The sequence below is a fragment of the Parasteatoda tepidariorum genome, chromosome 6 (genome assembly GCF_043381705.1).
Source record: "Parasteatoda tepidariorum isolate YZ-2023 chromosome 6, CAS_Ptep_4.0, whole genome shotgun sequence".
In the NCBI taxonomy this organism is placed as follows: domain Eukaryota; kingdom Metazoa; phylum Arthropoda; class Arachnida; order Araneae; family Theridiidae; genus Parasteatoda; species Parasteatoda tepidariorum.
This window is the reverse complement of record NC_092209.1, coordinates 80,201,671-80,213,716: the sequence shown is the minus strand read 5'-3', so window position 1 is coordinate 80,213,716 and position 12,046 is coordinate 80,201,671. Positions and strand designations below refer to the sequence as shown.

General features: G+C 30.4%; 1 protein-coding gene across 1 annotated transcript in view; it reads left to right on the top strand.

Moving 5' to 3' along the window:
- Positions 1 to 12,046, top strand: part of LOC107453939 (metalloprotease TIKI2) — an 82,556-nt gene that overhangs the window by 29,278 nt on the left and 41,232 nt on the right. The window contains exon 2 of the mRNA XM_043051610.2: positions 2,853 to 2,909. Coding sequence (XP_042907544.1) covers positions 2,853 to 2,909 — 57 coding nt within the window. The remainder of the gene's footprint in view (positions 1 to 2,852; positions 2,910 to 12,046) is intronic.

Genomic DNA, 12,046 nt, shown 5'->3' with positions numbered 1-12,046 from the left:
CTAAAAAACAACCGGATACTTTTAGCCAGATAGTGTCTTAAAAGTATATACATGAAATTATATTCTTCACTCTAGAAAACTATACTCAACGCAAATCACGTGAAATATCGATTTTCGGGAAACAATCTTATTCGTTGGTGAGACACATCTCGAAATTCATGTTTAAGAAAATGGGCACAATTTTCGACCCATATTTAACAAAGAATAATGAGCTTATTTTCTTTTAAACACCAAGCATAATCATCCGAGACATTGGGGTAACTAGTTATATTATAGATTTAACTTTTCAGACGATGTTTTAGCAATCAGAAATCTAAGCGATAAACTGAATTCACAACAGAAATTTACTATAATAAATTTATAGCTCTCACAGCAACACTGTAAAAGCAACCGTTTGACTTTTAAAGTCTTAAAAAAACATTAATTTTTAAAAAAATTGTACCAAGCTATTTTTGCAAATGGACGATAACATATTAATTTGGATTCATTAGTTTTGTTCTTCAAAAAAAAAAAAATAGTACTCATGAGAGAAGTTCGAAAAATGGAATCAACTGCTAGTTTTTTGAATTGCGTAATTTCGTGCTGTATGCAAAATGACATGGTCATAACCGATGAATCTCGTGCTCATTACAGGGTGGCTATAAAATACTGTTACAAATATCACATCATTTTGTTGTACAGATATTAAATTGAAAATGATAAATACACAAATACGATGAACACTTTAAATGGAAGTTTACTTAAATTTTTTTTTCATTCGAATCGATCACCATCTTTATCTATTACTAAAAATAATCTCTTACGTCATTTTCCGAGGACGGCACGATTCATTTTAAAAGGTGATTTGTCCCATTCACGCAATAAAGAAACTCTGAGGGAGTTCAAACTTTTGCGCTGCTTAGCACTTACTTTATACTCTAGAATACCCTAAGCCCAATAGTCTGGGGGATTTAGATCTGGTGAAGAAGGAGGCCAATCTTCTTGCTTAATAAATTTTGAACAACTCACATTGGAGCTCTGTCTGTGTTGTTTTTGCTCGGTGTGCCGGTGAGGAATGGGGTTCGAATCCCCGCGAAGGATGGTCGATACGAATCCGCATCCGGCTTGCACCGACCACAGTGCTGACGTGAAATATCCTCAGTGGTAGACGGATCATGGGTTAGAGTCCCTTTGCCATCAGGCTAACCGTGGGAGGTTCTCGCGGCTTTCCTCTCCGTGTAACACAAGTACGGGTTAGTTTCATCAGAAAGTCCTCCACGAAGGCAAATTTCTCCCGATATTTCATTCAGGAGTTTTTTTGTTGTTTGGATTGGGTTTAAAATTACAAGGTTACGGAGTTTAACTTTAGAAGTCGTAAACCCAAAAATTGGGTCTGCAGTTCTAAGACGGTAATAAAAAATCCTTTTTGGGATATAATCTGCCAGCATGTGGAAATAAGTATGTAACCCATACTTCCTTTTTGTAATATTCAGCATTGATTTTAACCAATTTACCGATGAATTTCAGAGGAAATTTTCCGTTATTTGACAATGCAGCCCAAATCATTACAGAATTCTTGTTCTCAAAGCATTCCACAGCTTTTACACTTTCATGCATATCATCGAAGATTGCTGAAAATACAATATTATTTTTAGCATTCGAACGTTGTTCTGTGCGAAATATTTTCTCTTCAGAAAAGACAATTCTGTCAGCACCTTTGTTACCGTGCCAGTTCAGCAATTTCTTACATCTTTGTAACCTCTTGAATTTTTGTGCAGTTGTCAAACCTTGAGCTTTTCTTTAGCTATATGGACGAAAACCCAGGTCTTCATTTAATATAACTTGCAAAGTACTTCGACTCATGTTCTCTTCTGTGGCCATTTTATTAACAGAGCGCTGTGGATTTCTTCGTATCCTTTCACGAATTCTTTTAATGCTTTTTTTTTGTACGAACTGAGCGTGGATCGCTAGACCTGAGTTGATTTTTGCAGTTTTCAATATCCAATAAACAGTTTATACATAAATTTTCTATTTAACCCAAGAGATTTTAATTACTTAAAGATTCTACCTGCTGAAAATCCGATATCGAAAAGTTGTTTAACCATCAACCTTTTTGATTCCAGCCTTAAATTTATTCTAAATGACTTTAAGCAAAAATCGTTTGCACTTATACTGCATCTGCACTGTAAACGCCGTCACAGGAATAGCGTGAAGGAAATTGCTTTACCAAATGATTAAAATTAATTCCTTTTTTTTTAATGTTACAGTATTTAGTACCCACCCTGCAGTTCAGACATTTTTCGAATACATTCTTTCCAATACATATAATGATAAACGAAAACACTTTGGAGATATGCCTAACCTATAGTTTGTCTAAGCTAAGAACTCCTCCCGCCACAAAGTCTGAGGCAGTCTGGTGTTATGGAAACAGGAATAGACCATTTTAGGGAGGGTAGCTTCACTCTATGACTGACACAATAGACTGAAGAGATTCCCTTTTCTCTCTCTGACCTGAGCCGAAACCACTCCAAAACAGTGACCCCGCACTCCTACCTGAAATAGTCATACCTTGTTACCATAGTCACCACCACAGGTCCAGACGAATGTCTAGGGGAGTTCTTATTTAGACAAACTATACTACTTTAACCACTAGGGTAAAGAAGAGTTTAACATATTATTCTGACATTCTATTGAATTCTATTGAATTATTGTTAGATATTGATAAAAAGATCAAATTCTGTCCAGTTTATTACCTCACTTTGCAATGAGCTGAAAAATTAAAATGAAGCAAAAATAATTACCATTTATGTTAGATGAGTTGCATGCTATGATTTGACACTTGCACTCTAAAGTTGTCATTTTTTTATTTCCAGATATTTCTTATCGATTTAATCAACTCATCTTACAAGAAACCGAATTTTTGTGATCAAGTAAGTATTCTATTATTTTTTACTCTTTTTTCCAGAGTCTTAAGATCCATGTTGTCTATGTCTGTTCTTATGAGAGATTATATAGATATTGTCTATATCTATACAATCTATATCTGTTTAGACCTTGTCCATATCATGAAGAAAATATTTACGCATTTGAGCAAAACACATTAGTTTTATAAGAATGTGACGAATTATTAGAAGGGTTATAGTGATGGTGGTCCACTATCCAGCCAAAAGTATCTGGACACCGAGTGGTATGAACATAGAGCGTCCTTAGGCACTTATTAATAGGATGTTGGTCTTCCTTTTGCATCCATGACAGCCTGCACACGTCTGGGAAGACTTTCCGCCAGTTTTTGATAGGAATTGACTTCCATCACTGCTGACGTGAGTGCTTGCAGTGAGCATGGTGGATTCGGCTGGCTATGTAAATTAGAGCTGTAATTCGTCCCAAAGGTGTTCTATGGGATTTAGATCGGGACTATGAGAAGGCCAGTCCAGTTTATGAACACCCATTTCGTCAAGTCACGTCTGTGCAAACCTCGATGTGTGAGTGGAGTAGTTATCCTGCTGGAAGAGAAATGGGCCTTCCATGAAATATTGCCATAGAGTTTAGAGTGCACCATTGTCTAGAATGTCCACAGGTTCATGTCTCCAACCACAGGAACTAACGGATCAAGGCCAAACCACGAGAAGCACCACATGCCATTATGCTTCCACCACCATAACAACCGGATACTTTTAGCCAGATAGTGTCTCAAAAGTACCAAAAAAACAACCGGATACTTTTAGCCAGATAGTGTCTTAAAAGTACCAGAAAACAGCCGGATGCTTTTAGCCAGATAGTGTCTTAAAAGTACCTAAAAAACAACCGGATACTTTCAGCCAGATAGTGTCTTAGAAGTACCAAAAAAACAACCGGATACTTTTAGCCAGATAGCGTCTTAAAAGTACCAAAAAGCAGCCGGATGCTTTTATCCAGATAGTGTCTTAAAAGTACCTAAAAAACAACCGGATATTTTTAGCCAGATAGTGTCTTAAAAGTACCTAAAAAACAACCGGTTACTTTTAGCCAGATAGTGTCTTAAAAGTACCTAAAAAACTACCGGTTACTTTTAGCCAGATAGTGTCTTAACAGTATCTAAAAAACAACCGGATACTTTTTGCCAGACAGTGTCATAAAAGTATCTAAAATTGAAAATTGCTCTTCCATTCACCAATGTTTATTTCATCCGACAAACATTAAAACCAGTTTCTTTGGCTAATAAAACAAAGTGGTGAAAGCTAGTGAGGAACATCTTTCGATTTCAAATAGGATTTGGTATGATTATTCATAAAGTTCTTGGGTCATATTTGACAAAGATTATAAAAATATCTGTATGAATATAATAGACCAAGAGTCTACATTTCTGAACAAGAGTGTGTAAATTAGAATTAGATACATATATAATTAAGAATTAAAATGGAATAAAATAATCAGGATTGCATTCTTCTTCAAGAGACATGGATTATATAATTCTGTGAATAACTCTTTAACAACACAGAAATGTTATTCCTGTCCCCCATGTTTCTTATAACCGTCGTTGAACAGCAAACCCAATTTTATGGGCTTACGACTACTAATTTTCAACTCAGTAGCCTTGTCATTTTGAACCTAATCCAGAAGACAAGGGAACTCCTGCATCAAGTATTGGGAGAAATTTGCCTTCGCGGATGACTTTTGGATGGAATAAACCCGCAGTTGCGTTACATGAAGAAGATCACGAGAACCTCCCACGGTTAGCCTGACGGCAAGGGGACTTTAACCCATGATCCGTCTACCACTGAGGATATTTCACGTCAGCACTGTGGTCGGTGCAAGCCGGATGCGAAATTCGTGTCGACCGGGATTAGAACCCGGTTAGCCGCATTAAAAGGCAAGCGATCTATCCCCTGAGCCATCGCTGCTCCCTGTCCCCCATTTTAAAAAAATGCACTAATAAACAAGCTATAGACATGTTGTTAGAATAAACAAGCCTATAAACAAGCTATAGACATTACTTGTCCCGAAGCCCATTCTGACCAAATTTCAGATTTTAGCATCTTTATTTTTTGCAAACAGAAAAATATTATTTATCTTACAGAATGTAAAACGTGTTCATTTAAATATATTGAGCAAACAGGTACTGAGTTAAATAATGAATAATTAGTCATAAAGGAGTTTCATAAACACGATAACTATGATATTGAAATTGTTCACTTATAAAAACCTTCTTTTAAAGATATTGAAATTCTTATTCTTAAAAAAATTGAAGATTTAAATATAAGATTAGATTATGAAAACATTTTTATTTGTAAATTGAAAACTTTAAACCCCCATAGGCTTAATAATAAATTAAATGGAGAAGGTAACCTAGATTTAAATAATGCGTGCATTTTTATAATAAATTGAACACTTTTAATAATAATTTTTCATGTTAATTGCAGGGGTAAAAGAAAGATAGGTAAAGATAAAAATAAATTTAATTTGGTTCTTTTCAAAACTTTGTTTTCATTGGAGATCAATAAATTTAACATTAAAAAGATTAGGAGTTTGATTTTTAGTAATAAAAATTCAGTGTTGAAATAGACGATTAAAGAACATTTAAAAATTGTAAAATTTTCTACCCCTGAGTTTAAATATATTGTATTAGATCTTATTAAATTTAAACTTGCAATCAAAACACTTTTGATTTCTTAAATGTTTCAAAAATTAAAAAAGAATTTTGTGTTATCAATTTTCTTGATAAAGATTTTGAAAGAGGTTTACTACCTTTGACTGTTAATAAACTTATTGACTGTTTCCCATTTAAAGAGAAAATCGAGGTTTCTGTTTGTTTTAGATATTGTAAGACTTTAAAGAAAAGAATTTGTAATTATAATTTCTATAGTGAAAATTGAAATGATTTAAGGATATTTGTTTATGCGAGCTAGAATATTTTAGAGATTTTGTTGATAATGTTTTTAAGCGCATTGTCACAGGTGACATTAACTGAATCAGAAATAAAGATTTTTTTCTCAAGGGACTTGAGACTAAATTTTTAGACCAAGAAATAAATATCACTCAAATATTATTCTTGCTTCAATCAGTAAGGATTTAAATTGTTTTATTGCAAAATGCTGTAGAAAATTTAATTGGACTATCGAGGGATTTAGTGAATGGAAACTTTGTGTTTTATATATTTTTAAATTAAATTTTTTGAACAATAATATAAAATACCAGGGTTTTTATTTGAATTCTGATATTATTAAATCTACTAAGGAATTAAAATATAATTTTATTATTTGTGTTGTTGACAAAGCATCTAATAATTTTTTCTTTATTTGCAAAATGTTTTTTAGACATTTAATGAGTGAAGAATATGATAACAATAATAGTTTTAACTACCCTTATTTATTTCTTACAATTAAGTTTCACAAGACACCAGTTAAATTTAGGTTTGTAACTTGCAGTACTGGCTGTTATAATTCTGTTTTTGGTTAAAAAAAATTTATTATTTAAACATAATTTTAAATAAAATTATGTCAAATGATAAGCATTTTATTATTAATAACAACCAGGACGTTATTAAATATTTAAATTACAATAATACTAATACTATTTCTACATGTGATTTTGAAAATTTATTTACGAGTTTACCACACAATAATTTAAAGAATATTTGTTTAGAAATTTATGATAATTATTTGAGTAATGAGGACATTAATAAGGAATATTGGATAAATTTATGTAATATAAACATTTTGAAAATTAAATTTTTTAATGCTATTTCTTTTACAGACAAATTCAAGGTATCTCAATGAGAAATTTTAGTCAAGTGCATTTTCTAATATTTTCATACATTTTCATGAACACAAATTTGTGCAACATAATTTATTAATTGGGTTTAGATTTATTGATGATTTAATTGTTTTTGATTGCAATGATTTTGATGTATTTAAAGATATTTATCCTAAAGAACTAAATTTAATAATGATTAATTCAGATGAAAATGGAGCTAATTTTTTAGATCTTGATATTAAACTTTACAACCAAAACATTTTCATCGGATTATACAATAAAATAAGAGATTTTGAGTTTAATGTTATTAGTTTAACATATTTTAAGACCAACTTATACTTTAAGATATTTAAGAATATTTTGATTGGTTAAATTATTAGGTTTAAATTTACTTGTAGTTATAAAACAGATTTTCTTTCCGCTATACATAATTTCTCTGAATTATTGTACACTTTTATCTCGATGGTTTCAGATTTTTGGTCCAAAGGGATAGTCGCAATCTGGGAAACATATCGAATTTTATAAAGCTACGACTTTTTCAAAATTTGATTTCTCAGACACTCTTCGACCGCTTTACTTAAATTTCATATTTTGCCATGTAAAATTACATTCCTTAAAATGATGTCAAAAATTATATACTTATAAAACTTTTTTGACTCCTATTAAACAATATAATAAAAAATAATAAATACTTACCAAAACGTAAATTTTGCATGGAGTTCTCTTTGGATAAACAAATTATTTAATTGTGTGCAAAAATTTTTCAATTCGCTTAAATTGTTCTCGAGATATGGCGAAATGCGCAAAAATTTAGACTAATGTTAAGGGGTCCAAACTTTGGATCGCCCTCCTGACCAAACTATAGGGACCCTATTTCCCAGATTGCAGCTATCCCTATATTTTTAGGATCAAAAATCTGAACCCATAGTAAAAAGATATGTTTATTCAAAAAAAGTACGTTTTTGAGTCGTATTTTGTAACTTAAAATATCGTCGGAACTAATTAATTAGCATATTTGAGGTCACCCCTAACATTGAGAACTATAGAACGTGAACACCTTTAACATTGAGAACTATAGAACGTGAAAATTTGATAATCAGATCAAATGTAATTCAGAAGACTCCCTTCAGAAGAGAAGAGGATTCAGAAGACTTCTTTTTAGATTTATTATTACCTTTTTCAAGCCGTATAAAATATATTAGTTTTTCGGGTTTACAATAACCAAAAATTGACATCGATAAATTTTTTTAAAAGGTTTGATAACAGTTAGACCTTGCTTTTTAAATTGAATCAAACCCAAGTTTTTCATTGAAATAGCGAGGGTTTATTTAATCAAATTAAATTATATTTCTTAGTTTTCAAAAATTTCTCGTTTTAAATTATATCCTTATATTTCACTGAAATTTTTTAAACTATTTAGTTGCATGAATTAAAAAATTTTAATCAATGATATCAATATTTATTTATGAATAGTATGGTGACTGAAAGAATTTTTTAAAAAGAGAAGCTACTTAAAAACATTTAATATCTTCCATGAGCTTAAACAGTGGTTAATATATAAATTTACATTTAGAAATATTATTAAGATAGATAAACTTATAATTTTGTCTAATATACTGTGATATAAGTATTCTCCTTTTATTTTCAAGTCACTGTAGCTGTTGTGGCACTCTTTGTTTAAAGCCTATCCACCGCGACAAGGTGGTGCCACATCGGATAGGGTCGGTTTTTAATTGTCCCGCCAAAAACCGTATAAAAAGCAGATAGTGATTCGATTTTTAATTGTCCTTCGGCCAAAAATCGTGTAAAATGCAAGCAATATTTTGATTTTTAATTGTCTTAAAGCCAAAAATCACAGAAAAAGCAACTGCAAGAAAAGGTCCGGACACAGCGTAACCCTCAGAACATGCTGATGCTACTTATCNCTTAAAAGTACCTAAAAAACAACCGGTTACTTTTAGCCAGATAGTGTCTTAAAAGTACCTAAAAAACAACCGGTTACTTTTAGCCAGATAGTGTCTTAAAAGTACCTAAAAAACAACCGGTTACTTTTAGCCAGATAGTGTCTTAAAAGTACCTAAAAAACAACCGGTTACTTTTAGCCAGATAGTGTCTTAAAAGTATCTAAAAAACAATCGGTTACTTTTAGCCAGATAGTGTCTTAAAAATACCTAAAAAACAACCGGATACTTTTTGCCAAATAGTGTCTTAAAAGTATCTAAAAAACAACCGGTTACTTTTAGCCAGATATTGTCTTAAAAGTACCTAAAAACAACCAGATACTTTTAGCCAGATAGTGTCTTAAAAGTACCTAAAACAACAGTATACTTTTAGCCAGAGAGTGTCTTAAAAGTAACTAAAAAACAACCGGATACTTTTAGCCAGATAGTGTCTTAAAAGTAACTAAAAAACAACCGGATACTTTTAGCCAGACAGTGTCTTAAAAGTATCTAAAATTGAAAAATGCTCTTCCATTTACCAATGTTTATTTCATCCGACAAACATTAAAACCAGTTTCTTTGACTAATAAAACAAAGTGGGGAAAGCTAGTGAGGAACATCTTTCGATTTCAAATAGGATTTGGTAGGTATGATTATTCATAAAGTTCTTGGGTCATTTTTGACAAAGATTATAAAAACCTGTATGAATATAATAGATAGAGTCTACATTTCTAAACAAGAGTGAGTAAATTAGAATTAGATACATATATTATTAAGAATTAAAATGGAATAAAATAATCAGGATTGCATTCTTCTTCAATGGACATGGATTATATAGTTCTGTTAATAACTCTTTTAACAAAACAAAAATGTTATTCCTGTTAACAAAACAAAAATGTTATTCCTGTCCCCCATTTTTTTATAACCGTCGTTGAACAGCTGACCCAATTTTATGAGCTTACGACGGCTAATATTCAGCTCCGTAGCCTTGTCATTTTAAATCCAATCCAGAAGACAAGGGAGCACCTGGATCGAGTATTGGGAGAAATTTGCCTTCGCGGAGGACTTTTCGATGGAGCTAACCCGCAGTTGCGTTACATGAAGAGGAAGATCACGAGAACCTCCCACGGTTAGCCTGACGGCAAGGGGACTCTAACCCATGATTCGTCTACCATTGAGGATATTTCACGTCAGCACTGCAAGCCGGATGCGGAATTCGCATCGACTCAGATTCGAACCCGGTTCACCTCATTGGAAGGCGAACACTCTAACCAATACGGCTCTCTGTTCCCCATTTGTAAAAAAAAAAANAAAAAAAAAAAAAAAAAAAAAAAAAAAAAAAAAAAAACGCTAATAAACAAGCTAGAGACATGTTGTTCGAATAAACAAGCTTATAAACAATCTATAGACAATACTTGTCCCGAAACCCATTCTGACCGAATTTCAGATCTTAGTAACTTTATTTCTTGCAAACAGAAAAATATTAGTTATCTTATAGAATGTAAATCGTGTTCACTGAAATATATTGAGCGAACAGGTACTAAGTTAAATAAACGAATTGGTAGTCATAGATTAGCCATAAAAGAGTTTCATAAACATGATAACTCTGATATTGAAATTGTTCATTTTCAAAAGCATTCTTTTAAAGATATTAAAATTCTTATTCTTAAAAAAATTGAAGATTTAAATATAAGATAAGACTATAAAAACCTTTTTATTTGTAAATTAAAAAATTTAAATTCCTATAGGCTTAATAGTAAATTAAATGGAGAAGGTAAACTAGATTTAAATAGTGTGTGCATTTTTATAATAAATTGAACACTTTTAAAAATAATTTTTTATGTTAATTGAGAGGATGCAGTGGTAAAAGAAAGAAAGGTAAAGATGAAAATAAATTTAATTTTATTCCTTTCAAAACTTTGTTTTCATTGGATGTCAATAAATTTAACATTAAAAAGATTAGGAGTTTCATTTTTAATAATAAAAATTCAATGTTGAAATGGATGCTAAAAGAACATTTATAAATTGTAAGATTATCCCTGAATTTAAATATATTGTATTATATTTTATTAAATTAAAACTTGCTATCAACAATTTTGATTTTTTTTCAAAAATTAAAAAAGAATTTTGTGTCATTAATTTTCTTGATAAAGATTTTGAAGGAGATTTATTACCTATGACTGTTAATAAACTTATTGATTGTTTCCCATTTAAAGAGAAAATATCGAGGTTTCTGTTTGTTTTAGATATTGTAAGACTTTAAAGAAAAGAATTTGTAATTATAATTTCTATAGTGAAAATTGAAATGATTTAAGGATATTTGTTTATGCGAGCTAGAATATTTTAGAGATTTTGTTGATAATGTTTTTAAGCGCATTGTCACAGGTGACATTAACTGAATCAGAAATAAAGATTTTTTTCTCAAGGGACTTGAGACTAAATTTTTAGACCAAGAAATAAATATCACTCAAATATTATTCTTGCTTCAATCAGTAAGGATTTAAATTGTTTTATTGCAAAATGCTGTAGAAAATTTAATTGGACTATCGAGGGATTTAGTGAATGGAAACTTTGTGTTTTATATATTTTTAAATTGAATTGTTTGAACAATAATATAAAATACCAGGATTTTTATTTGAATTCTGATATTATTAAATCTACTAAGGAATTAAAATATAATTTTATTATTTGTGTTGTTGACAAAGCATCTAACAATTTTTTCTTTATTTGCAAAATTTGTTTTAGACATTTAATGAGTGAAGAATATGATTACAATAATACTTTTGTCAAAATTAATAATTCTAAAAAAGAAATTGATAATAGAATTTCAGCTGTTTCCTAGAATAGTTTTAATTACCCTTATTTATTTCTTACAATTAAGTTTCACAAGACACCAGTTAAATTTAGGTTTGTAACTTGCAGTACTGGCTGTTATAATTCTGCTTTTGGTATAAATTTTTTTTTTATTTAAGCATAATTTCAAATAGAATTATGTCAAATGATAAGCTTTTTTATTATTAATAACAACCAGGACGTTATTAAATATTTAAATTACAATAATATTAATATTATTCTTACATGTGATTTTGAAAATCTATTTATGAGTTTACCACACAATAATTTAAGGAATATTTGTTTAGAAATTTATGATAATTATTTGAGTAATGAGGACATTAATAAAGAGCATTGGATAAATTTATGTAATATAAATATTTTTAAAATTAAATTTTTAATGTTATTTGTTTTACAGACAAATTCAAGGTATCTCAATGGGAAATTTTATTCAAGGGCATTCTCTAACATTTTCTTACATTTTCATGAACACATATTTGTGCAACATAATTTATTAATTGCGTTTAGATTCATTGATGATTTAATTATTTTTAATTGTAATG